The sequence below is a fragment of the Rhodnius prolixus genome, unplaced genomic scaffold (assembly GCF_049639745.1).
Source record: "Rhodnius prolixus isolate KJV_2025 unplaced genomic scaffold, Rpr scaffold_3, whole genome shotgun sequence".
NCBI lineage: Eukaryota > Metazoa > Arthropoda > Insecta > Hemiptera > Reduviidae > Rhodnius > Rhodnius prolixus.
Genome location: NW_027411603.1, coordinates 5189532 through 5217468, shown reverse-complemented (window position 1 = coordinate 5217468; position 27937 = coordinate 5189532). Strand labels below are relative to the sequence as shown.

The window sequence follows — 27937 nt, the reverse complement described above, 5'->3', positions numbered from 1 at the left end:
CTCAACTAGGTTGCTGTTAAGTTATATGTTGCTGTTCTTGCCTGTATTGCAGCTCCTGTTGAGACAAATCCATGTCACCCCTCGCCATGTGGTCCTTATAGCCAGTGTCGAGCGGTAAATGGTCAGTCTGTGTGTTCATGTCTTGCTGGATACAAAGGAATGCCACCGACTTGTAGACCAGAGTGTGTTGTTAACTCGGACTGTGGACACAATGAAGCTTGTAGCAATCAGAAATGTAGAAACCCATGTCCAGGTACATGCGGAGTAGGAGCTCGTTGTGAAGTGGTAAACCACAATCCGATATGTAGTTGTCCGGCGCGATATACTGGTGATCCGTTCGTTAGATGTCACCCAATTCGTAAGTGGAGTTAATTTTTTCTATGTATTGAATAGAACATATATTTATATATTTAGATCTAAAATTTATTTATTTACTGTAGTGCTGAACTACAAATCTGTGTGATTTTTTAATGTACATATTTGTAGAATATAAATTTCCAGTAAATAGATGTGACATCTTCACCGATGGCCACCAACTAAGTCTATTTTGTACAGATTAGGGAATAGGGGGATATCTCATGATTGTTTTGGAGGGAAAGACCCAGGATCTTTAGTCAGAACTTAATCAGAAAGGGCTTTGATCCATAAAAGAATACAGCTTGTGCTATTTCTTGTTTAGACTATTGCCCCTATTCGTACTGACTGCTGATAGTCTTAGGTTGCTTAAACCTCGTACTTGAGTTTTGTTCCAGGGTTTGTTTAAGTTACTGTCGTTGTCCATATTCTGGATAGCTTTGTAGCTTAGAGCATTGTTACTTAAATACGGAATTATCATTCTCATTTGTCGGTTAACTTTTAATTGTGCTATCTTTCGGCAGCTTGATTACGAAAAGTTTCTATCATTTTTATTTATTAAATTTTCTTAGGTCATGGGAGATTGTCAAAACATATTGTTGGTACTAAGAGATTTAAGGGGATGATTAAGATCTGGTTAACCTCCAGTGGGTATTTTAGGATATTAGGGAGCAGATAAACTGCCATAATTAGGTGTGACTCTGTTTTTTGCAGATTCCGAAGCTTTTCTTTTCATGTTTCTGGACTTTTGTCTATCAAGCTTTCCACGAATTTACACACTATTCATCCTTAAGGTTGCGCTCAGTGTTTTGTCAGCAGTCTAAACAGATGACTTTAGTTGATAGTAAAGGGATTCTTTAAACACGGTAGGACTTATCTCGGAACGGTTGATTCTGTCCATTAATAGGTATTCTTGCTTTTTAAAGACGTATTCACTGATGGCCACCAACTAAGTCTATTTTGTACAGATTAGGGAATAGGGGGATATCTCATGATAGTTTTGGAGGGAAAGACCCAGGATCTTTAATCAGAACTTAATCAGAAAGGGCTTTGATCCATAAAAGAATACAGCTTGTGCTATTTCTTGTTTAGACTATTGCCCCTATTCGTACTGACTGCTGATAGTCTTAGGTTGCTTAAACCTCGGACATGAGTTTTGTTCCAGGCTTTGTTTAAGTTACTGTCGTTGTCCATATTCTGGATAGCTTTGTAGCTTAGAGCATTGTTACTTAACCGCAAAACATAACACTTCGGTTCTGCAATTCGTGTATGCAAGAAATCGTATATTCTTTTATAATGGTCCACGCTATTGGTGAACTATTAAATTTTTATTTCAAGAGAAAGCATAAAGTTCATTCTAACTAAACTGTGCACTTTTGTACGAATAGCTCATAGAGACCAAACCAATCCTATATTCCAAGTTGAGGGTATGACAATTGAGTCGAAGGAGTATGTACTCTAGTTTACATAGTAAATCTACTTATTCCCTCCTTTCTTATTTGCTTCACAAAATCAGTCGCAAGAGGGAACGATCTTTTACGATTTTCCGCTTTAGGAAATATCGATTAGTATACATTAACATTTTCACCCTGGCAGGAGCGGTCCCAACCAGTCGATCAGAGCAAGAACGTAGGTCGTTAAAAAATTCTTTAGAAAATACTTTTAAACGATTTCAATCTTCACATGTTTTACGACTTTTCTTGATACTTATTCAGCGCTCTTTTACAAGTTTCGCATTCATCTTTATTATCAATTTAATTTTATCCTTATTTATACAAAAATTTGACGAAAAGTGTGGAGGATAGACCAATTAAATGCAAAAAAACTCACAGAATTGTTAGGCAACACTGCATAAGTAATCAACCATTTACGAAGTATTCATTTATTTCGGTAGCGGAAACACAACCAGTGCAACAGGCACCCACAAATCCTTGCATTCCATCACCGTGTGGTCCAAACTCACAGTGCAAGCTGTCTGGAGAGAGTCCATCTTGTTCTTGCTTGGAAGGATATCTAGGCATTCCACCAAACTGTCGACCAGAATGTGTGAGTAACAGTGAATGTTCCAGTCATCTGGCGTGTGTTAATCAAAAATGTCGAGATCCATGTCCAGGAATTTGTGGAACTAAAGCCGTCTGCCGGGTTGTAAGTCACACACCACAATGCTTTTGCTCGGCAGATTACACAGGAGATCCTTTCTCGCAGTGCATTTTCAAACCGTGTACGTAGTAATGACAGTATTTCTTTTTTTATTGAGGAGTAAAAAATGATAGCGTCACTGATAGTTAGTTGTGGTTTTCACAGCCGAACCACTTCCACAAGAAAGACCGACACCATGCCAACCATCGCCATGTGGAGCTAATGCTGTCTGTAGAGAACAGAATGGAGCCGGATCTTGTTCTTGTTTACCAGAATATATTGGAAATCCTTACGAAGGTTGTAGACCGGAATGTGTACTCAACACAGATTGTGCTCCGAATAAAGCATGTATTAGGAATAAATGTCAAGATCCTTGTCCGGGAACATGTGGACAGAATGCAGAATGTCAGGTTGTAAACCATCTACCGTCTTGTACCTGTTGGCCCGGATATACAGGAGATCCATTCAGATTTTGTAACGTTATACCACCACAACGTAAGCATTGATATTATATTTTGTACTGAAGCAATGCTTTTCTTAAGACTTTGTCTTCATTCATATAAAAAAAATAAAAATAATTCAGATTATCTAACTTCTCATTAGCTGTGCAACAAGCTCCAGTAGATCCTTGTAACCCTTCGCCCTGCGGACCGAACAGCCAGTGCAGAGTGAACAATGGTCAGGCGATATGCTCCTGTTTGCCAGAATATGTGGGTGCACCACCAGGATGTAGACCAGAATGTGTTGTCAGTACGGAGTGTGCTTCGAATAAGGCTTGTGTGAATCAGAAATGTAAAGATCCATGCCCTGGAACTTGTGGTCAGAACGCAAACTGTAAAGTAATCAATCACAGTCCAATTTGCAGCTGTAAATCTGGATTTACTGGCGACCCATTCTCAAGATGCTTCCCGAAACCTCGTAAGCAAACAAGACGTATGCTATACAAAACAATGAACTTTTTCCTCTATTTGGTTGTAAATTCTTGCACTTATTACTTTTTAGAGCCACTTCCACCGCCAGTATCGCAGGCTCCAATAAATCTCTGTGTTCCTTCGCCTTGTGGTCCTTATTCTCAGTGCAGGAACATTCATGGAACGCCTTCATGTTCCTGTCTAGCAGAATACACAGGTTCACCGCCGAACTGTAGGCCAGAGTGTTCAATAAATGCCGAGTGTGCCAGCAATTTGTCATGTATGAGAGAAAAGTGTAGAGATCCATGTCCAGGATCGTGTGGCAGTGGTGCCAGATGCAGTGTTATCAACCACACGCCAACTTGCACTTGTCCTGAAGGATATACAGGCGATCCATTTACTAACTGCTTTCCAAAACCTCCACCACGTAAGGAAATCATTGAAAATAGTTGTTTCTTAATCAATTAGTTATGTTTTGCTGTATAGTCACATAATGATTATTGAAATTACAGCCGTGGAGGCCGTGGAAGCTGATCCATGTAATCCATCGCCTTGTGGTTCGAACGCCGAATGTAACGATGGAGTGTGTACATGCTTGGCAGAATATCAAGGAGATCCGTATACAGGCTGTCGTCCGGAATGTGTAATGAACAATGAATGCCCTCGCAATAGAGCGTGCATACGAAATAAATGTATGGACCCATGTCCAGGAACGTGTGGAGAAGGAGCCCAGTGTGAAGTTCTGAATCACATTCCGATGTGCATTTGTCCTCATGGAATGACTGGAAATGCTTTCCTACAATGCAGGCCTATCCCTGGTTCGTACTCAGCCCATTTTTAGCCTAAATATTATATTGTTAGGAAATGTGTGAGTCAAGTCGTTATTTTTCTATAATTGCAGCTCCTGTTGAGACAAATCCATGTCACCCATCGCCATGTGGTCCTTATAGCCAGTGTCGTGCTGTAAATGGTCAGTCCGTTTGTTCATGTCTTGCTGGATACAAAGGAGTGCCACCGACTTGTAGACCAGAGTGTGTTGTTAACTCGGATTGTGGACACAATGAAGCTTGTAGCAATCAGAAATGTAGAAACCCATGTCCAGGAACTTGCGGAGTAGGAGCACGTTGTGAAGTGGTAAACCACAATCCGATATGTAGTTGTCCGGTGCGATATACAGGCGATCCGTTCGTTAGGTGTCACCCAATTCGTAAGTTAGAATTTTTTCATTTTTACCTGTAATATTAATTAATCTGTAGTCAAATCATCAATACGCTCCCCACTGTATTCAAATAGATTTTATTTCTCTCTCCTTGGCATGAGGTGAGGCAGTTCATGAGGCTATTTAGCAACGTCTTGATAACTTCTTTGTGGAAGTTTTTAAAATTTATGAATTGACGATTTACACACTGGTTCTATTCTATTTGTAAATTATTATATTTTAGAATTTATACACTTGTATAAATTACATTCGGCGATCTTATGTCACTGAAAAGTAATCATTGTCGAATGAGCTGTGTCTGTTTTTTACCCGGCAAAAGAAATATCAAATTTATCAAATTCAACATATCAAAATTTTGTGGAATTTTTTAGTTTAGTAGTTCTAATTTTCCATACTCGAGAAATCATTCAAGTAATATTAAAACTATCGTAGACTATAAAGCAGACACTTTTACTAAAAAAATAAATCATAGTAAAAATAAAGAAAATGAAAACTTTATAGAGTTCATTATGTGATAAAACAAATGAATCAACGTAATCATTAGATGTATAATGGAATACCAGCTAAAAATTAAAAGAATTTTTTGACATAGAAATCGATTCCCAACAAAATAGTCTCTAACTAATAGCCCAAGTTCGGGAAGCCATATTAATAGATGAGTTAATTTTCATTTCCGTTAATAGACCATATTAAAAAAAAAAAAAATCCACAGCGGAAGCACCACCAGTGCAACAGGCACCAACGAATCCATGCATTCCATCACCGTGTGGTCCTAACTCACAGTGCAAGCTGTCTGGAGAGAGTCCATCTTGTTCTTGCTTGGAAGGATATCTTGGCATACCACCAAACTGCCGTCCAGAATGTGTGAGCAACAGTGAATGTTCCAGCCATTTGGCGTGTGTTAATCAAAAATGTAAAGATCCATGTCCAGGAATTTGTGGAACCAATGCAGTCTGTCGGGTTGTAAGTCATACGCCACAGTGTTTCTGCTCTGAAGGTTATACTGGTGATCCATTTTCGCATTGTACTATCAAGCAATGTAAGTCACAAAAAAAAGAAATACTTTTCACTTGTTCCAAGGAATTGTGTTAATGCTACAGTTATAAATTCGCTGCCCACAGCTGAACCACATCCACAAGAAAGGCCGACACCATGCCAACCATCGCCTTGTGGAGCGAATGCTGTGTGTAGAGAACAGAATGGAGCCGGATCTTGTACTTGTTTGCCCGAATATCTTGGAAACCCCTATGAAGGTTGTAGACCAGAATGTGTTCTCAACACAGATTGTGCACCAAATAAAGCCTGTATTAGGAATAAATGTCAAGATCCTTGTCCGGGAACGTGTGGACAGAATGCAGAATGTCAGGTTGTAAACCATCTACCATCTTGTACTTGCTTTGTCGGGTATACTGGCGATCCGTTCAGATACTGCAATATAATTCCTCAAAAACGTAAGACTCATTTAAAAAGTAAACCAGATTATATCTCTGATCTTAAGTTTAGAAAAAATAATTCAGAACATCGTATTGTTTTTATTAGCTGTGCAACAAGCTCCACTAAATCCTTGCAATCCTTCACCTTGCGGACCGAACAGCCAATGTAAAGTAAACAATGGTCAGGCGATATGTTCCTGTTTGCCAGAATATGTGGGAGCACCACCAGGATGTAGACCAGAATGTGTTGTCAGTACGGAGTGTGCTTCGAATAAGGCTTGTGTGAATCAGAAATGTAAAGATCCATGTCCAGGAACTTGTGGACAAAATGCTCAATGCCAAGTGATCAATCACAGTCCAATTTGTAGCTGCAGATCTGGATTTACCGGCGATCCTTTCTCTAGATGCTCCCCTATTCCGAGTAAGTTAACAGTTTTTAATAGTGGTATCTCTATTAAAGTACAACAAAAAGTTTGCTGCAAGATTTGTTCTTTTTTAGAGCCACTTCCACCACCAGTATCGCAGGCTCCAATAAATCCTTGCGTACCGTCGCCTTGTGGCCCATATTCGCAGTGCAGAGACATTCACGGAACACCTTCATGTTCTTGTCTACCAGAATACACAGGTTCACCGCCGAACTGTAGGCCAGAGTGTTCAATAAACGCTGAGTGTGCCAGCAATTTGGCATGTATGAGAGAAAAGTGTAGAGATCCATGTCCAGGCTCATGTGGCAGTGGAGCCAGTTGCAGTGTTATCAACCACACGCCAACTTGCACTTGTCCTGAAGGATATACAGGAGATCCATTTACTAACTGCTTTCCAAAACCTCCACCACGTAAGGAATCCATTGAAAATAGTTGTTTCGTAATCAATTAGGTATGTTTTGCTGTATAGTTACATAAAGATAATTGAAATTACAGCCGTGGAGGCCGTGGAAGCAGATCCATGTAATCCATCGCCTTGTGGTTCGAACGCTGAATGTAACGATGGAGTGTGTACATGCTTGGCTGAATATCAAGGAGATCCGTATACAGGCTGTCGACCGGAATGTGTAATAAACAATGAATGCCCTCGCAATAGAGCTTGCATACGAAATAAATGTATGGACCCATGTCCAGGAACGTGTGGACAAGGAGCTCAGTGTGAAGTTCTGAATCACATTCCTATGTGCATTTGTCCCCATGGAATGACCGGAAATGCTTTCCTACAATGCAGGCCTATCCCTGGTTCGTACTCATCCAATTTTTAGCCTAATTATTATATTGTTAGGAATTGTGTGAGTGAAGTGGTTATTTTTCTATAATTGCAGCTCCTGTTGAGACAAATCCATGTCACCCATCGCCATGTGGTCCTTATAGCCAGTGTCGTGCGGTAAATGGTCAGTCTGTGTGTTCATGTCTTGCTGGCTACAAAGGAGTGCCACCGACTTGTAGACCAGAATGTGTTGTCAACTCGGACTGTGGACACAATGAAGCTTGTAGTAACCAGAAATGTAGAAACCCATGTCCAGGAACTTGCGGCGTAGGAGCACGTTGTGAAGTGGTAAACCACAATCCGATATGTAGTTGTCCGTCGCGATATACTGGTGATCCGTTCGTTAGATGTCATCCAATTCGTAAGTGGAGTTTTCTCTTTATTTTTCCCTTATTTTAGTGTGGTTTATATTTTATAATTTAAATACTTGCAACTATTTTTGATCTCTAATCTTAAATTTCTTTAATAGTTTTATAGGTTTTTTTTACTTAGTAAATACTGTTTTGCGACGTCTTTGTTTCTGAAGAGTCTGTATTCCGTTTATAATTTTCCAAAAATTTATTGCTGGACTCCTTGGATTTTCCCTCGACAAATTCAAAACAATTTTCATTTTTTCATTGTAATTTCTTACCATTTTTTTTTTAAATCAGTCACTTTTTAAAAATGAATGAAAATTAATAAATATTGTCTTAAATAACATTAAAATACTTTACATGAATCAAAACAATTTATTCCTACAAAGAAGGGAGACATAATTCTTAGACAAAATAGTAATAAATAAATAAAATTTTTGTGTATACTTACCTATCAAAATTTATGCGATCATTTCTTTAACAGGCGCACATAATAAAAATCGGAAAAAAGACATATAGATAACTAAAGTCTAAAAAATAACTAAAATTTTGTATTTATAGTAAAATTAATAATAACTACTTTTGGGTAGCCGACGCACCAGTGCAACAAGCACCCACAAATCCTTGCATTCCATCACCGTGTGGTCCAAACTCGCAGTGCAAGCAGTCTGGAGAGAGTCCATCTTGTTCTTGCTTGGAAGGATATCTAGGCATTCCACCAAACTGTCGACCAGAATGTGTGAGCAACAGTGAATGTACCAGTCATCTGGCGTGTGTTAACCAAAAATGTAAAGATCCTTGTCCAGGAATATGTGGAAATAACGCAGTCTGCCGGGTTGTAAGTCATACACCACAATGTTTCTGCTCTGAAGGTTACACTGGAGATCCATTCTCGCAATGTACTATCAAGCAATGTAGGTTATTATTGACAATAGTATCTACTTAAGGCGCAGTAAGACAAAATGTACCCATCACTTACTGTTTGTGAATTCCACAGTTGAACCACTTCCACAAGAAAGGCCGACACCATGTCAACCATCGCCTTGTGGAGCGAATGCGGTGTGTAGAGAACAGAATGGAGCCGGATCTTGTACTTGTTTGCCCGAATATATTGGAAACCCCTATGAAGGTTGTAGACCGGAATGTGTACTGAACACAGATTGTGCACCTAATAAAGCCTGCATTAGGAATAAGTGTCAAGATCCTTGTCCGGGAACATGTGGACAGAATGCAGAATGTCAGGTTGTTAACCATCTACCATCTTGTACTTGCTTTGTCGGATACACTGGCGATCCATTCAGATACTGCAATGTAATTCCTCAAAAACGTAAGACTCATTAAAAGTGTAAACCAGATTATATCTCTAGTCTAGAAAAAATCATTCAGAACTTTGTGTTGTTGTTATTAGCTGTGCAACAAGCTCCAGTCGATCCTTGTAACCCGTCACCGTGTGGACCGAACAGCCAATGTAAAGTTAACAATGGCCAAGCGATATGCTCCTGTTTGCCAGAATATGTGGGTGCACCACCAGGATGTAGACCAGAATGTGTTGTCAGTACGGAGTGTGCTGCGAATAAGGCTTGTGTGAATCAGAAATGTAAAGATCCATGTCCAGGAACTTGTGGACAGAATGCTCAATGCCAGGTTATCAATCACAGTCCAATTTGTAGTTGTAGATCTGGATTTACCGGCGATCCTTTCTCTAGATGCTCCCCTATTCCTAGTAAGTTAACAGTTTTTAATAGTGAAATCCCTATTTAAATTAAATAAAATGGTTTACTGCAAGTTTTATTCTCTTTTAGAGCCACTTCCACCACCAGTATCGCAGGCTCCAATAAATCCTTGCGTACCGTCACCTTGTGGCCCATATTCGCAGTGCAGAGACATTCACGGAACACCTTCATGTTCTTGTCTACCAGAATACACAGGTTCACCGCCAAACTGTAGGCCAGAGTGTTCAATAAACGCTGAGTGTGCCAGCAATTTGGCATGTATGAGAGAAAAGTGTAGAGATCCATGCCCAGGATCATGTGGCAGTGGTGCCAGATGCAGTGTTATCAACCACACGCCAACTTGCACTTGTCCTGAAGGATATACAGGCGATCCATTTACTAACTGCTTTCCGAAGCCGCCACCTCGTAAGAAAATAATTAAACAGTCGTTCTTAATAGCTAATTATTATTTCTTGAGTATTACCCTTAAAAAATGAAATTACAGCCGTGGAGGCCGTGGAAGCAGATCCATGTAATCCATCGCCTTGTGGTTCGAACGCCGAATGTAACGATGGAGTATGTACATGCTTGGCAGAATATCAAGGAGATCCTTATACAGGCTGTCGTCCGGAATGTGTAATGAACAATGAATGCCCTCGAAATAAAGCTTGCATACGAAATAAATGTATGGACCCATGTCCAGGAACGTGTGGACAAGGAGCTCAGTGTGAAGTTCTGAATCACATTCCGATGTGTATTTGTCCACATGGAATGACTGGAAATGCTTTCCTACAATGCAGGCCTATCCCTGGTTAGTAATTTAGTCGTTCGTAACTGAAATGTTTCTCAATTAAACTAAGTTGCTGTTAAGTTGTATGTTGCTGTTCTTGTCTGTATTGCAGCTCCTGTTGAGACAAATCCATGTCACCCATCGCCATGTGGTCCTTATAGCCAGTGTCGTGCGGTAAATGGCCAGTCTGTGTGTTCATGTCTTGCTGGATACAAAGGAATGCCACCGACTTGTAGACCAGAATGTGTTGTCAACTCAGACTGTGGTCACAATGAAGCTTGTAGTAACCAGAAATGTAGAAACCCATGTCCAGGGACATGCGGAGTAGGAGCACGTTGTGAAGTGGTAAACCACAATCCGATATGTAGTTGTCCGCCGCGGTTTACTGGTGATCCATTTGTTAGATGTCATCCAACTCGTAAGTTTAGTTTTTTATTGTTTCACTTCTTTTTAAAGAATAATGAATGTATTGGATATTAACTATGGCTGATCTTATTTTTCTTGAGCAGAAAGATATATGGGTGTCCATTCTTGGCTAAATTTCTTATTTTTTTTAATAATAAGAGATAGTAAATTCCGTCAAGATAATAGTATCTAATAGTAAAAGTAATGTTGACCAATTTTACTATCTAAGAGGACTGTTGACCATCAATATAAATTTAAATCAAATTAATAAGAACATTATATTTGTTTGTTTATTTTTTAAAATCTAATATTTTATATCGATTAGTACTTGCAAAACTTGAATTTGTTTACTGATGATTCGATTAAGAAGTATATGTATTAGGCTACTTTTCATTTTTTCTTTTTTCTTTTCTTATTATCTCGTGAAAAGTAGAGGTCAAAGTTCAGTCAAAATAGGTCTAGTAAATTCCATTATTACTAAGATTCATTTAAAACAAAAAAAAGGAAATCAATTGTTCTGATTAGCGGAAACACCACCAGTACAACAGGCACCCACAAATCCTTGCATTCCATCACCGTGTGGACCCAACTCGCAGTGCAAGCTGTCTGGCGAGAGTCCATCTTGTTCTTGCTTGGAAGGATATCTCGGCATTCCACCAAACTGTCGACCAGAATGTGTGAGCAACAGTGAATGTTCCAGTCATCTGGCGTGTGTAAATCAAAAATGTAAAGATCCATGTCCAGGAATTTGTGGAACAAATGCAGTCTGTCGCGTAGTCAGTCATACGCCCCAATGTTTCTGCTCTGAAGGTTACACTGGAGACCCATTCTCGCAATGTACTATCAAGCAATGTAAGTCATAAAACAAGAATATTTTTAATGGATCTATGGTCTTAAATCGATGCTTTAGTTATGGCTACTGCTCACAGCTGAACCACTTCCGCAAGAGAGGCCGACACCATGTCAACCATCGCCGTGTGGAGCGAATGCTGTGTGTAGAGAACAGAATGGAGCAGGATCTTGTACTTGTTTGCCCGAATATATTGGAAACCCCTATGAAGGTTGTAGACCGGAATGTGTTCTCAACACGGATTGTGCTCCAAATAAAGCCTGCATTAGGAACAAATGTCAAGATCCTTGTCCGGGAACTTGTGGACAGAATGCAGAATGTCAGGTTGTAAACCATCTACCATCTTGTACCTGTTGGCCTGGATATACAGGAGATCCATTCAGATTTTGTAACGTTATTCCGCCACAACGTAAGATATACTTTAAATTTTACCTTAAAGTATCATACAGCTTTTGAGCGTATAAAATTGGTTCTAAATTTTCTTTTTAGCGGTGGACCAAGCTCCAGTAGATCCTTGTAACCCGTCACCGTGCGGACCGAACAGCCAATGTAAAGTAAACAATGGTCAGGCTATATGCTCCTGTTTACCAGAATATGTGGGTGCACCACCAGGATGTAGACCAGAATGTGTTGTCAGTACGGAGTGTGCTGCGAATAAGGCTTGTGTGAATCAGAAATGTAAAGATCCTTGTCCAGGAACTTGTGGACAAAATGCTCAATGCCAGGTCATCAATCACAGTCCAATTTGTAGCTGCAGATCTGGATTTACCGGCGATCCTTTCTCTAGATGCTCCCCTATTCCGAGTAAGTTAACAGTTTTTAAAAGTGGTATCTCTATTAAAGTTCAACAAAAGGTTTGCTGCAAGATTTGTTCTTTTTTAGAGCCACTTCCACCACCAGTATCGCAGGCTGCAATAAATCCTTGCGTACCGTCGCCTTGTGGCCCATATTCGCAGTGCAGAGACATTCGCGGAACACCTTCATGTTCTTGTCTACCAGAATACACAGGTTCACCGCCGAACTGTAGGCCAGAGTGTTCAATAAACGCTGAGTGTGCCAGCAATTTGGCTTGTATGAGAGAAAAGTGTAGAGATCCATGTCCCGGATCTTGTGGCAGCGGTGCCAGATGCAGTGTTATCAACCACACGCCAACTTGCACTTGTCCTGAAGGATATACAGGCGATCCATTTACTAACTGCTTTCCAAAACCTCCACCACGTAAGGAAATCATTGAAAATAGTTGTTTCGTAATCAATTAGTTATGTTTTGCTGTATAGTCACATAATGATAATGAAATTACAGCCGTGGAGGCCGTGGAAGCTGATCCATGTAATCCATCGCCTTGTGGTTCGAACGCCGAATGTAACGATGGAGTGTGTACATGCTTGGCAGAATATCAAGGAGATCCGTATACAGGCTGTCGTCCGGAATGTGTAATGAACAATGAATGCCCTCGAAATAGAGCGTGCATACGAAATAAATGTAAGGACCCATGTCCAGGAACGTGTGGAGAAGGAGCCCAGTGTGAAGTTCTGAATCACATTCCGATGTGCATTTGTCCTCATGGAATGACTGGAAATGCTTTCCTACAATGCAGGCCTATCCCTGGTTCGTACACAGCCAATTTTTAGCCTAAATATTACATTGTTAGGCATTTTTTGGAGTCAAGTCATTATTTTTCTATAATTGCAGCTCCTGTTGAGACAAATCCATGTCACCCATCGCCATGTGGTCCTTATAGCCAGTGTCGAGCAGTAAATGGTCAGTCCGTTTGTTCTTGTCTTGCTGGATACAAAGGAGTGCCACCCACTTGTAGACCGGAGTGTGTTGTCAACTCGGATTGTGGACACAATGAAGCTTGTAGCAATCAGAAATGTAGAAATCCATGTCCAGGAACATGCGGAGTAGGAGCACGTTGTGAAGTGGTAAACCACAATCCGATATGTAGTTGTCCAGCCAGGTATACTGGCGATCCGTTCGTTAGATGCCATCCGATTCGTAAGTTTATACTGTTATTATAATGTTTTAGTGAGTAATGCCGATTTTGGGACCTATTGGATATCTTTTTTTGAGTTGTAAAACAGTTTTATTCGATCTATGATTACTTGTTTGGTTCTTCCTGTCTTAATTGTATAGAAAAGAGGTTCGTAGTTTTTCTGGATTTTGCCCAATTGGTGAATTTTATACAGTTTTTAAAACATTGTATCATCTAACTTGTATTTAGCTCACAAAATTCTATAAATAAATATTAAATATTTGTCGGTACCGTATGACAGTTGGTATTGTCATTATTTCAATATGTTTTTTTAACTTCAATGCTTTAAACTATGTAGGGTTATCAATATTAGAAGGTTCAATTGATCTGTTGGTTTAATTTAAAGTCTCTTTTGTAGCGTTAAATTAGTTTGCCAACTTTTAGTGTTTCTTTTAATACTTCCTAAATATTGTAATTATTCTATTTCTTCATAATTACTTGAATAATTTTTTGCGTTAATATCGCACCCATTTCTAAAAATTGCTAAAAAAAATTTTTTATAAACAATATTAGATAAAAGTGACTGATATGGCGCAGAATAATAGTTTTATTCAAAGATATCACTTTATTGACTAATATAAACAATTAATTGGGCTGCTAATTTTTTTTCTGAGTTACGTAAAAATGAGTCTTTCACAAGACAATCGCATGATAACCCAAAATTTGAGTTTGGCCTTGTGAAAACTAAGGATTGATTCACACATTTGTGTGTCAATCGTGCTTACATGCGTATGTAAGAGTACATAAGGCGTACTCAATTTTTTTTTTTTAAATTCCTACTAAATTAATGGTCATTCATATGGTTTATGCAGAGTGTGGAGGTTGAGTGAAGAGTGATTGAACTTCGGATATCCTGTCTACTTCGATGGGGGAAGGGGGGTCATTAACGACCTATTGAAGAAAATCCTCTTCTTACGCATCGTCCTCGCTCCTAATAACCACAGGTCACATAATGAACAGAAAGGCGCCACGGTGGCTGAGCGGTTAGAGGCGCAAAGCTAAGACATACTGCGGTACTAGTCTAGGCCTTGCATTTTATTTAATGATTAATATAAGGAATTTATAGTAAAGTATGTTAGGCGGTTATAGGCTAGACCCGCAAAGCTTAGATGTATTGCGGTACTAGTCTAGGCCTTGCATTTTATTTAATGGTTTAATATGAGGAATTTATACTAAAGTATGTTAGGCAGTTATAGGCTAGACCCGCAAAGCTGAGATGTTTTGCGGTACTAGTCTAGGCCTTGCATTTTATTTAATGTGTTAATATGAGGAATTTATAGTAAAGTATGTTTGCTAGTCGCCTCCGTCCACGACACCTAATTTGGTAGTTGGACATTAAGCCCCGTCTGAAAAAATAGGCGATTACACTTTACTTTACTTTTAATGACCAGAAAACCAAAATGGTCATATTGCTCGCTAAGTTTTGGAAATTTTGAAAAGAAGCGTTCAGATTTTTTACTCTAATGAAAAAATATTTTGTATAATACGGTAATGTTGAATAAAGTGTAAAACACAAGGGTACTGTTTACCACTATAAGTAAAACAAAAATAGTTTTGCTATTCACCTACCAACTCAGCTAAATACTTTGACTAGGGATACTTAAATTATTATCCTCAAAAATGGGCATTTTTAAAAAAGAATCGTCATAACCGGGATGCTGTCTGCGAAAAATAATCATATGTGCCTGTGACGTAATCATAAAAGACTATAAAAAGTAATTACTGTATACAAAAAAAGTAGTTGTAGCTTCTCGGGTCTGTTGGGTCTGTTGTACGTAGAATGCTTATTTGTGTGATTGTGGATATGTGAAGCTAGAATATGAAAGTGGCTACGCTAAACCAAAATTGGTATTCCCGAGACCAAAATATAAGATGTGAGCTACAAAGTCTTGATAGATCTTCAAATTGTAAGACAGGAAAGAACTCGTATTAGTGAAACTGAACAAGACTGTACATATCGTTAGCATTTACTTAGAATCAAATTTAGATTATGGATCCCAAAAAAGGTTTATCTATTAAGAAACATTGCTTATCTAGCTCCTCTAATGCTTGGTTTTTTCTTTGATTGTTTTTTTTTTTATGAAATAGCGGAAACACCGCCAGTGCAACAAAGTCCAACTAATCCTTGCATTCCATCACCGTGTGGTCCAAACTCCCACTGCAAATTGTCCGGCGAAAGTCCATCTTGTTCTTGCTTGGAAGGATATCTTGGCATACCACCAAACTGCCGTCCAGAGTGTGTAAGCAACAGTGAATGTTCCAGTCATCTGGCGTGTGTTAACAAAAAATGTCGAGATCCATGTCCAGGAATTTGTGGAACTAACGCAGTCTGCCGGGTTGTAAGTCATACGCCCCAATGTTTCTGCTCTGAAGGTTACACTGGAGATCCTTTCTCGCACTGTACTATCAGGCAATGTAAGTCATAAAAAAAAAGTACATTTTCACTTATTCCAAGGAATTGTATTGATGGTACAGTTATAAATTTGCTGCCCACAGCCGAACCACTTCCACAAGAAAGACCGACACCATGCCAACCTTCACCATGTGGAGCGAATGCTGTATGTAGAGAACAGAATGGAGCAGGATCTTGTACTTGTTTGCCCGAATATATTGGAAACCCCTATGAAGGTTGTAGACCAGAATGTGTACTCAACACAGATTGTGCTCCAAATAAAGCCTGCATTAGGAATAAATGTCAAGATCCTTGTCCGGGAACATGTGGACAGAATGCAGAATGTCAGGTTGTAAACCATCTACCGTCTTGTACTTGCTTTGCCGGGTATACTGGCGATCCGTTCAGATACTGCAATATAATTCCTCAAAAACGTAAGACTCATTTAAAACGTAAACCAGTTTACAATCTCTGAACTTATGTATAGAAAAAATCATTCAGAAATTTGTGTTGTTTTTATTAGCTGTACCACAAGCTCCAGTCGATCCTTGTAACCCGTCACCGTGTGGACCGAACAGCCAATGTAAAGTGAACAATGGCCAAGCGATATGCTCCTGTTTGCCAGAATATGTGGGTGCACCACCAGGATGCAGACCAGAATGTGTTGTCAGTACGGAGTGTGCTTCGAATAAGGCTTGTGTGAATCAGAAATGTAAAGATCCATGTCCAGGAACTTGTGGACAAAATGCTCAATGCCAAGTGATCAATCACAGTCCAATTTGTAGCTGCAGATCTGGATTTACCGGTGATCCATTCTCTAGATGCTACCCTGTTCCTAGTAAGTTAACTGATTCATTAGTTTTCCAGATAGTCTAACAATTTGATAGATTTTCATTTACAACGAATATTTTTTCTTTTAGAACCACTACCACCTCCAATATCTCATGCGCCGTTAAATCCTTGCGTACCGTCGCCTTGTGGTCCATATTCGCAGTGTAGAGATGTTCACGGAACTCCATCATGTTCTTGCCTACCAGAATACACAGGTTCACCGCCGAGCTGTCGGCCAGAGTGTTCAATAAACGCTGAGTGTGCCAGTAATTTGGCTTGTATGAGAGAAAAGTGTAGAGATCCATGTCCAGGATCGTGTGGCAGTGGTGCCAGATGCAGTGTTATCAATCACACGCCAACTTGCTCTTGTCCTGAAGGATATACAGGAGATCCATTTACTAACTGTTTTCCGAAGCCGCCACGTAAGAAGCACCTGCTTGCTTGGTCAATATGAAAGTTTTGTATGTTTTGCTTAGGGAATGGTTTATAATGAAGGTACCCACTGTTTTGCAGCTGTTGAACCTGTGGAAGAGGATCCATGTAACCCATCACCATGTGGATCCAATGCGGAATGTAACGATGGAGTCTGTACATGTTTGCCTGAATATCAGGGTGATCCGTACACAGGGTGTCGTCCAGAATGTATCATGAACAACGAGTGCCCCAGAAATAAGGCTTGTATAAGGAACAAATGTACAGATCCTTGTCCAGGTACTTGTGGTCAGAACGCAGTATGTGAAGTGATCAATCATATCCCCATTTGCCGCTGTCCCGAAGGAATGTCTGGTAATCCGTTCGTACAGTGTCAAACATTTGCAGGTACGCTGCTAGTAATTATTAAACATTTTCGGGACTCTCTTTATAAGAGGTCAAGAGAAAGTGATTACTACAATTCTACTTTAATATATTCCAGCCCCCGTTCAAACTAATCCATGTCAACCATCACCTTGCGGACCGTACAGTCAGTGCCGTGCAGTTAATGGGCAGTCGGTATGCTCTTGCTTGGCTGGATACAAAGGAATGCCGCCGACTTGTAGACCAGAATGCGTTGTCAACTCTGATTGTGGACACAATGAAGCTTGTAGTAACCAGAAATGTAGAAACCCATGTCCAGGAACGTGCGGAGTAGGAGCACGTTGTGAAGTGGTAAACCACAATCCGATATGTAGTTGTCCTGCACGATATACTGGCGATCCGTTCGTTAGATGTCATCCGATACGTAAGTGGTGTTTTTCTTTGTTACTTTCGAAAGATTAGAATTTTTTTGTTCTTCTTTAGGATTTCTTTGCTTAAATGCAGGGCAGAGTTTTAATTAGAACATCATAAAATGATTGGTAATGTGGAACTGAGCATATGTTCGTTTGTAGTTAGCTACTTAGTTTATCTTTTGTGATTTTGGGTTCTCAGATAAATGTTACAAAATTAAAGTGAAATGAGCTTTATTCGAATGTTGGATATAAAGTTTTCATTTGTTAAACTTTTTAGTGGATTTTGTGGAAATCGCTGAGAAAGCCGTGTAAAAGAACATCGTCTAGTACTTTGAAAATACTAATTTTTAATACCTAAAATATTGCTAATCCTTATAATCATTTCTAAAGAGATATCTTTCGCTGTCCTTTTCCTTCGGGAGAGTTTCACAAAAAAAGTGAAACCTTCTTTCTAATCAATTTTGGTTAGCTTTGGGCTTACTTTGGCGTGAGATGTGCAATGAGGTACTTTTGGACCTCGCAGGTAGCCATCCCATGTTATTTTTTAGTAATCAAATTATTTTCTTGTATGCATAAAAAAGAAGTTGTAAACATGAACAAAACATCAAAGTAACGGAACGCTTTTAGTTACTAGAACAATGATTTTTGGTCTTCTGATTTTTGTTCCTCTTTGATCAGTTTTGGGTTTTCTTCGATTAGTGCCTTGCTTCTTCCTTAGTATTGTGATATGATTGATAGAAGCTATGGAAATGAAAGTAAAATTTCTCAACATAAATTCTGATGGCACGCCAATTTTTTTGAAATTTCACACGATATTTTATCTTAATAGAAATTAGAGGAAATAAAAAATTCGAGACAGGACAAAATGATCGATAATTCCACCAATTGCGGTTTCAATGTCCAATGTTCGTTCAACGTAGAAATTCTCGCTGCTTATCTTTTTTTATATAAATACAATCGAATGCGATACTTCTTTAGCAAAAATCGATACCTATATCGATAAGTACACATCCATTTTTAATTATGTACAGTTTAGTAGTTCAATTAAAATTGCTAATTATTTCAATATAAAGCGATTAATACACTAAGTTTTAAAATTCGAATTTTTTGTCATACTATGAAATCAAAGAAATGGCCTACAACCGAATACATATGTAGTTCTTCTCCATTGGAATAAGTTAATATTAATTTTTCATTTTCTTAGAAAATTACCAAAAGTATAGCTTAACGATTTCGGTTATAGCACTATAAAATTGTACACTAATATATTGTTCTCGTTATAGAAAAAATTAAAAATATATGAAAATTTTAACTAAACGTAAAAAAAAATATTATTTTCGATAGCGGAAACACCACCTGTACAACAGGCACCCACAAATCCTTGTATTCCATCACCGTGTGGTCCTAACTCGCAGTGCAAGCTATCTGGAGAGAGTCCATCTTGTTCTTGCTTGGAAGGATATCTTGGCATACCACCAAACTGTCGACCTGAGTGTGTGAGCAACAGTGAATGTTCCAGCCATTTGGCGTGTGTAAATCAAAAATGTAAAGATCCATGTCCAGGAATATGTGGAACTAACGCATTCTGCCGGGTAGTTAGTCATACGCCCCAATGTTTCTGCTCTGAAGGTTACACTGGAGATCCTTTCTCGTATTGTACTATCAAGCAATGTAAGTCATATTACTAAATTATTATTACTAAAAAAAAAAAAAAATTACTTCAGCGTAATCACTCAAGCATAATTGGGATTTTAACAGCTGCAGCACTTCCACAAGAGCGACCTACACCATGTCAACCATCGCCTTGTGGAGCGAATGCTGTGTGTAGAGAACAGAATGGAGCCGGATCTTGTACTTGCTTACCAGAATATATTGGAAACCCCTATGAAGGTTGTAGACCAGAATGTGTACTCAACACAGATTGTGCTCCAAATAAAGCCTGCATTAGGAATAAATGTCAAGATCCTTGTCCGGGAACATGTGGACAGAATGCAGAATGTCAGGTTGTAAACCATCTACCATCTTGTACTTGCTTTGTCGGATACACTGGCGATCCGTTCAGATACTGCAATGTAATTCCTCAAAAACGTAAGACTCATTAAAAGTGTAAACCAGATTATATCTCTGATCTTATGTCTGGAAAAAATCATTCAGAACTTTGTGTTGTTTTTATTAGCTGTGCAACAAGCTCCAGTAGATCCTTGTAATCCTTCGCCCTGCGGTCCGAACAGCCAATGTAAAGTAAACAATGGTCAGGCGATATGCTCCTGTTTGCCAGAATACGTGGGTGCACCACCTGGATGCAGACCAGAATGTGTTGTCAGTACGGAGTGTGCTGCGAATAAGGCTTGTGTGAATCAGAAATGTAAAGATCCATGTCCAGGAACTTGTGGACAGAATGCTCAATGCCAGGTTATTAATCACAGTCCAATTTGTAGCTGTAGATCTGGATTTACCGGAGATCCATTCTCTAGATGTTATCCTACACCTAGTAAGTGTTCAGTTTTACTGTAAATTCCAATTCTTTTCACGTAGTGCTCAAAATGAACAGCATCAAAAATTTGTGTGTATTATTTTCTTTTAGAACCAGCTCCACCACCAGTATCTCAAGCACCGGTGAATCCCTGTGTACCATCGCCTTGTGGCCCTTATTCACAGTGTAGGGACGTTCACGGTACTCCTTCATGTTCATGTCTACCAGAATACACTGGATCACCACCAAACTGTAGGCCAGAGTGTTCAATAAACGCTGAGTGTGCCAGCAATTTAGCATGTTTGAGAGAAAAGTGTAGAGATCCATGTCCAGGATCGTGTGGCAGTGGTGCCAGGTGCAGTGTTATCAATCACACGCCAACTTGCACTTGTCCTGAAGGATATACAGGAGATCCATTTACTAACTGCTTTCCGAAACCACCTCCACGTAAGAATTGTATAATTTATTTTTATAGAAAAAATTGTGTATTTATTTGAATAAGGTTGCTTCAATATTTTTGCCCAAATATTTGTGAATTTAGCAAATTTTCTTTTTACATTTTCCAAGGCTTTTTTTTTTACTGCTTTTACAGTTTCTTGTTTATCTTAATTTTCTAACTTTTGTTTATTGTCGAAAAATGTTTTTTGGGTCGTTTTATTTATCCGGAAGTGTAAAAATCTTTAAAAATCTTTCTTTGGTTCCAGCTATAAATAATTCTAGTTATATTTCTAAAATAAAATACTTAATACTACATTCTATTGTTAACGTAAAGTCTGGGGGGATATTATTAATTAAGAGATAGATTCATATTTAAGTAAAATCATACTTTATTAACTGAAACTTTAACAGTTTTCTTACTTCTTTAGAAATATCGTAAACAATATTATGGAGAAACAAAACGTTTAGATTTAGATGAATGCTGTTACGTTAAATAATAATTTTTTAAAAAAAGAACATCGTGAAAACAGCTGATTCTTAAAAAAATAATTCATTATGAATAATCTACGTAATTCCTTCATTTAAACGGCACATGCCAGCTGTTTAATATTGGCCCATATTTCGTGTTAGTGGGGGTTTCTCTGTTTATTTCGTAGTTCTTAAACGAAATGTCAAATTAAATCTAGGGAAGGGATTAGCTATGCGGTTAGCGTGCTGGACTCACACGCGGAGGTCTCGGCTTCGAATCCAGCTGCTGACCCTTAGATTATCTCTTCCTAGGAGCTTCTTACAGCTCTCACTGGTCCGGTGATGGGCAGTGTTGTCTGTAACGAGAGAACACTGTCCGGAGGCCGGCAGTGCACTAAAAAAAAGCTCCGGGCGCCAATAACCTGAGATGTTGACGCGCCTTAAATCATTTTTAAAAAACAAATTAAATCTATCCACTTTTTTCCTGTTTTAAATTATACTACGCCCGGTCAGACTTACCTAACTATACATATCTTTGAATTTGTTTTCTTGTTAAAGTCTCCCAAAAGGTGTTTTTTTTGTTTTTTTCTTAGAAAACTTGAAAGCTTTAAAAGCTATAATTAACAAGAAATTGGACGAGAAAATGTTAATTTACGATAATAATAATAATAATATTACTTTATTCCTCTTCCTAGGAGCTTCTTACAACTCTCACTGTCTGGTGATGGACATTGTTGTCTGTAACGAGAGAACACTGTCCGGAGGCCGGCAGTGCACTAAAAAAAAGCTCCGGGCGCCAATAACCTGAGATGTTGACGCGCCTTAAATCATAAAAAAAAAAGATAATAATATTACTTTATTTAAAAATACAGAACAAAACTACATTCATGAACAAAAACAAACCAGTAATGTCCTGCGTGGAACTATTCCGTCTGCTGGAGGTCGACGTAAAAACAAATTATGTGAATCTTATTATTATACTAAAGCAGTATGCAATATAAATAGATTATAATACAAGGTAGAACATAATACGAATAGATTAATAAATGCTCAACGAGGACAAAATAAAATTAAATGTCTAATAAATTATAATATCTGAACAGAAAAAGAAATCTTGAGATTAAAACAAACTAAAATTACTACCTCGGACTGACAATAAACAGTAAAAGAAATATAAATATCTTGCAATATGAAGTGGCGAAAAGAAAATACAATTAAAAAAAAAATAAATGAATAATATCAACTTATGATAATATATAAAAATAATAATGGTATATTTATCTAATATTTAATAAAATTAGAATTATTTAAAAGTAATCGTTTAAATCTGCAAATACGAACTGACCTCAATCTGAGGCATAAAATGTTGAAAAGACTACTCGACAGACGATCAAAACTGACCCTGACGAACAAACGATCACTATATTCCTCTCTACTTGCCCCAACATGGACGTACGGAATACAACTCTGCGGAAGTGCCAAAAAATCGAACATCAACCGACTTCAGACCTGACAATCAAAAATTCTAAGAACAATAGTTAACGCTCCCTTCTACGTCTCCAATCATACTATACACTCTGATCTCAATATTCCTCTCGTCTCTGAAATAGCCCAAACTCGATATCACAAAACTCTATTCAAATCTACACAGTCAGTCACTACAACCCTCTGATCCACAACATGTCTACCACAACACTTCCTTCTAATCCACAGCGCAGACTAAAGCGGGCGGTGGCCACGCGACCATCTCAACACAACGCCGACCTCCTAGGATGGTTGCTGTGTAAGCTTGCCAATCTGGGCGAACTAACGGCTTCCATCACTGGATGGTCGTCGTTCACTCCAATCACGCCCTTGGCGCACATGCATGTGCGCGTATATGTATGGATATATATGTTATATATGGGTGCATGTGTATTTGCGCCATCCCTTATAACTCATCACTTTTGCTTATTGTACTGAATACAGTTGCAAAATAAATGAACATATAAAAATAAAAAAAATCTGCAAATAGCAAGTTTTGTAGTTTATTAAATACTTAATCAACTATTAGTTATAGTTATAGCCCAAAGAGATAACTAACTGACATACAGAATTAAAACTATTTTTTTGTCCAATTTCACTTCATTACAAAGGTATGTACAAACGGCTGAGACCGGTACAATGATTTTTACTTAGTAGCGTTATAAGTTTAATGCGGCCATAGAATGAGCAGCGAGAAAGAAAGTTATGATGGAGGTTGCGAAACCATTAATTCCGTGAAAACTTAATTACAAATATCTAACATGTAATGCAGTATTACCATCTTAAAAGAAATAAGAGAAAGAAAAGCATCAAGCGGGACCTTTAACAGATAATATTAACATCAAAAGGAATATATTTCTATGAAAAACCAATTTTAGTCCTATTTTTCGTAACATTCCACCGCGCATAAATAACCAAGTTTAACATTCTGTAATTATTTGATTACAGAATCAATAAGAAAAATCCAGTTTTCAGTGATTACTAATTCTTGTTCTTAACCCATAACTTTTCGCGAAACTGAACATCCCCAATCTGACATCACAGACTAATCTGCCCAGATAGGTAAAAAAATAAAATAAAATTATACGTTAGAAATTCGTGAAGCAGCAAAAGATAGCACTAGGAAATTAAAGTTAGGAAAGCAATAAAGGATTAAACAGCAAAATGAACCATGTCACAGGGATTGAAAAAACATTTCCTAAGAGATACTTTCCATATTACAGCTATTGAACCTGTGGAAGCGGATCAATGTAATCCATCACCATGTGGATCTAATGCGGAATGTACCGATGGAGTGTGTACATGTTTGCTAGAGTACCAGGGTGATCCGTACACTGGGTGTCGTCCAGAATGTATCATGAACAACGAGTGCCCCAGAAATAAGGCTTGTATAAGGAACAAATGTACAGATCCGTGTCCAGGTACATGTGGCCAGAACGCTGTATGTGAAGTGATCAATCATATCCCCATTTGCCGCTGTCCCGCAGGAATGTCTGGTAATCCGTTCGTACAGTGTCAAACCTTTGCAGGTACGCTGCTAGTAATTATTAAACATTTTCGGGACCTCTTTATAAGAGGACAAGAGAAAGTGATTATTATATTCTACTTTAATATATTCCAGCCCCCGTTGAAACTAATCCATGTCAACCATCACCTTGCGGACCGTACAGTCAGTGCCGTGCAGTTAACGGGCAGTCTGTATGCTCTTGCTTGGCTGGCTACAAAGGAATGCCACCTACCTGTAGACCTGAATGTGTTGTCAACTCGGATTGTGGTCACAATGAAGCTTGTAGTAACCAGAAATGTAGAAACCCATGTCCAGGAACTTGCGGAGTAGGAGCACGTTGTGAAGTAGTAAACCACAATCCGATATGTAGTTGTCCGGCGCGATATACAGGCGATCCATTCGTTAGATGTCACCTAATACGTAAGTCAATTGGATGAAAAACGTTATTATAATTATTAATTAAAAATAGTTTAAGAAAATCATACAGATGTTATTGCTCTAATATTTGCTACTACTATTTTTTTCATAGCGCCAAAACCAGTACAACAAACTCCAACAAATCCTTGCATACCATCACCTTGCGGTCCACATTCTCACTGCAAACTATCTGGTGAAAGTCCATCTTGTTCTTGTCTTGAAGGATATTCTGGCGTTCCACCAAACTGTCGACCAGAATGTGTGAGCAACAGTGAATGTTCTAGTCATTTGGCGTGTGTAAATCTGAAATGTAAAGATCCTTGTCCAGGAATTTGTGGAACTAACGCAGTCTGTCGGGTTGTAAGTCATACGCCCCAATGTTTCTGCTCAGAAGGTTACACTGGAGATCCATTCTCGCACTGTATTATCAAACAATGTAGGTTATTATTGTCAGCAATATTACCTTAACTCTAAAAAGGCGATCAAAATAGAATTCAACTTCAAATTGTAAATTTCACAGCCGAACCACTTCCGCAAGAAAGACCGACACCATGCCAACCTTCACCATGTGGAGCGAATGCTGTGTGTAGAGAACAGAATGGAGCCGGATCATGTACTTGTTTGCCCGAATATATTGGAAACCCCTATGAAGGTTGTAGACCGGAATGTGTACTCAACACAGATTGTGCACCAAATAAAGCGTGCATTAGGAATAAATGTCAAGATCCTTGTCCGGGAACGTGTGGACAGAATGCTGAATGTCAGGTTGTAAACCATCTACCGTCTTGTACTTGCTTTGTCGGGTATACAGGAGATCCTTTCAGATATTGCAACGTTATGCCACCGCAACGTAAGATTTAGTTAACACTTTTTCTTGAATTATCCTACATTTCTTATAAAGTTTGATAATATTTTTAATGTTTTTGTTAGCTGTGGAACAAGCTCCAGTAGATCCTTGCAATCCTTCACCGTGCGGACCGAACAGCCAATGTAAAGTAAACAATGGTCAGGCGATATGCTCCTGTTTGCCAGAATATGTGGGTGCACCACCCGGATGCAGACCAGAATGTGTTGTCAGTACTGAGTGTGCTGCGAATAAGGCTTGTGTGAATCAGAAATGTAAAGATCCTTGCCCTGGAACTTGTGGACAGAATGCTCAATGCCAAGTGATCAATCACAGTCCAATTTGTAGTTGTAGATCAGGATTTACTGGGGATCCATTCTCTAGATGTTACTCTATACCGAGTAAGTTCATTCCTCAATTTCGCTCATAAACACGTTCGTTGTGGATTACCATTTCGTTATTTTTAATCTTTATTTTAGAACCTGCTCCACCACCAGTATCACAGGCTCCAATAAATCCTTGCGTACCGTCGCCTTGTGGCCCATATTCGCAGTGCAGAGATATTCACGGAACTCCTTCATGTTCTTGTCTACCAGAATACACAGGTTCACCGCCAAACTGTAGGCCAGAGTGTTCAATAAACGCTGAATGTGCCAGCAATTTGGCATGTATGAGAGAAAAGTGTAGAGATCCATGTCCAGGGTCATGTGGCAGTGGAGCCAGATGCAGTGTTATCAATCATACACCAACTTGCACTTGTCCTGAAGGATATACAGGAGATCCATTTACAAACTGCTTTCCGAAGCCGCCACGTAAGAAGCACCTGCTTGATCAATATAAGTGTTTGTATGTTCTGCTTAGGGAATGGTTTATAATGAAGATATCCACTTTTTTGCAGCTGTTGAACCCGTCGAAGCAGACCCCTGTAACCCATCACCATGTGGATCCAATGCTGAATGTAACGATGGAGTATGTACTTGTTTGCCTGAATATCAGGGTGATCCGTATACAGGATGCCGTCCGGAATGTATCATGAACAACGAGTGCCCCAGAAATAAGGCTTGTATAAGGAACAAATGTACAGATCCCTGTCCAGGTACATGTGGGCAGAACGCAGTATGTGAAGTGATCAATCACATCCCTATTTGCCGCTGTCCCGAAGGAATGTCTGGTAATCCGTTCGTACAGTGTCAAACCTTTGCAGGTACGCTGTTAGTAATTATTAAACATTTTCGGGACCTCTTTATTAGAGGACAAGAGAAAGTGATTACAACAATTCTACTTTAATATATTCCAGCCCCCGTTGAAACTAATCCATGTCAACCATCACCTTGCGGACCGTACAGTCAGTGCCGTGCAGTTAATGGGCAGTCTGTATGCTCTTGCTTGGCTGGATACAAAGGAATGCCACCGTCTTGTAGACCAGAATGTGTTGTCAACTCGGACTGTGGAAGAAGCGAAGCTTGTAGTAACCAGAAATGTAGAAACCCATGTCCTGGAACTTGCGGAGTAGGAGCACGTTGTGAAGTGATAAATCACAATCCGATATGTAGTTGTCCAGCGCGATATACAGGCGATCCATTTGTTAGATGTCACCCAATTCGTAAGTGATTTGAATGAATTTTTACAGTTTTAATTTTTAATTAAAAACAATTGAGAAATTAGGTAATTTTTTTATTTATGTTGTTAGCTCCAAAACCAGTTCAACAAACTCCAACGAATCCTTGCATACCATCTCCGTGTGGTCCAAATTCACAGTGCAAACTATCTGGTGAAAGTCCATCTTGTTCTTGTATTGAAGGATATTCTGGCGTTCCACCGAATTGTCGTCCAGAGTGTGTAAGCAACAGTGAATGTTCCAGCCATTTGGCGTGTGTAATTCAAAAATGTAAAGATCCATGTCCAGGAATTTGTGGAACTAATGCGATATGTAGAGTGGTTAGCCATACTCCTCAATGTTTCTGCTCAGAAGGTTACACTGGTGACCCATTCTCACAATGTACACTAAAACTATGTAAGTTTCTAAACTAACTCTATTAATTGGTTTTTTTGTACCTTTTTTTAAGATGTGATAAGTTTTTTACGCTGATGTTGACTTTTTACAACAAGCTACAGCTTTGTTGTACCGTCAATCTTTTACTTTTCTTGCCCAGTTAACTTATTTGCAGTTTTTCGTGTTTTACGCATTAAAGCATGATAGTTAGGGTTATGTTAGGAGTCCTTAGTTATCACCATTTCATACTTCCGATACCCAGAAAGATACTCATTCGCGTCTTTATTCTGCTACCTAGTAGAAAATAATTTTTACCTGCTTATTTTTGCTGATACTTGATTCCTTCTAGAAATCGTAATATTTTACTTGACAATTCAGGAATATATT

The 27937-nt window shown here is 38.9% G+C and overlaps 1 protein-coding gene across 2 annotated transcripts in view; it reads left to right on the top strand.

Moving 5' to 3' along the window:
• The window catches only part of dpy (fibrillin-like protein dumpy), a 324918-nt gene that overhangs the window by 267378 nt on the left and 29603 nt on the right, over positions 1 to 27937 (top strand). The window contains exons 95-138 of one of the 2 annotated variants that reach the window (XM_074124745.1): positions 53 to 358; positions 2249 to 2575; positions 2659 to 2988; positions 3097 to 3411; positions 3496 to 3831; positions 3917 to 4222; positions 4306 to 4611; positions 5336 to 5662; positions 5745 to 6074; positions 6163 to 6477; positions 6556 to 6891; positions 6977 to 7282; positions 7366 to 7671; positions 8254 to 8577; positions 8661 to 8990; positions 9072 to 9386; positions 9466 to 9801; positions 9881 to 10186; positions 10278 to 10583; positions 11096 to 11422; positions 11500 to 11829; positions 11910 to 12224; positions 12303 to 12638; positions 12723 to 13028; positions 13113 to 13418; positions 15544 to 15870; positions 15952 to 16281; positions 16371 to 16685; positions 16768 to 17100; positions 17192 to 17497; positions 17592 to 17897; positions 19231 to 19557; positions 19645 to 19974; positions 20063 to 20377; positions 20471 to 20806; positions 24013 to 24318; positions 24411 to 24716; positions 24826 to 25149; positions 25234 to 25563; positions 25644 to 25958; positions 26037 to 26369; positions 26456 to 26761; positions 26855 to 27160; positions 27248 to 27571. In XM_074124745.1, coding sequence (XP_073980846.1) covers positions 53 to 358; positions 2249 to 2575; positions 2659 to 2988; positions 3097 to 3411; positions 3496 to 3831; positions 3917 to 4222; positions 4306 to 4611; positions 5336 to 5662; positions 5745 to 6074; positions 6163 to 6477; positions 6556 to 6891; positions 6977 to 7282; positions 7366 to 7671; positions 8254 to 8577; positions 8661 to 8990; positions 9072 to 9386; positions 9466 to 9801; positions 9881 to 10186; positions 10278 to 10583; positions 11096 to 11422; positions 11500 to 11829; positions 11910 to 12224; positions 12303 to 12638; positions 12723 to 13028; positions 13113 to 13418; positions 15544 to 15870; positions 15952 to 16281; positions 16371 to 16685; positions 16768 to 17100; positions 17192 to 17497; positions 17592 to 17897; positions 19231 to 19557; positions 19645 to 19974; positions 20063 to 20377; positions 20471 to 20806; positions 24013 to 24318; positions 24411 to 24716; positions 24826 to 25149; positions 25234 to 25563; positions 25644 to 25958; positions 26037 to 26369; positions 26456 to 26761; positions 26855 to 27160; positions 27248 to 27571 — 14058 coding nt within the window. Of the gene's footprint in view, positions 1 to 52; positions 359 to 2248; positions 2576 to 2658; positions 2989 to 3096; positions 3412 to 3495; positions 3832 to 3916; positions 4223 to 4305; positions 4612 to 5335; positions 5663 to 5744; positions 6075 to 6162; positions 6478 to 6555; positions 6892 to 6976; positions 7283 to 7365; positions 7672 to 8253; positions 8578 to 8660; positions 8991 to 9071; positions 9387 to 9465; positions 9802 to 9880; positions 10187 to 10277; positions 10584 to 11095; positions 11423 to 11499; positions 11830 to 11909; positions 12639 to 12722; positions 13029 to 13112; positions 13419 to 15543; positions 15871 to 15951; positions 16282 to 16370; positions 16686 to 16767; positions 17101 to 17191; positions 17498 to 17591; positions 17898 to 19230; positions 19558 to 19644; positions 19975 to 20062; positions 20378 to 20470; positions 20807 to 24012; positions 24319 to 24410; positions 24717 to 24825; positions 25150 to 25233; positions 25564 to 25643; positions 25959 to 26036; positions 26370 to 26455; positions 26762 to 26854; positions 27161 to 27247; positions 27572 to 27937 lie in introns of both variants that reach the window. The other variant, XM_074124746.1, reaches the window with a different exon arrangement.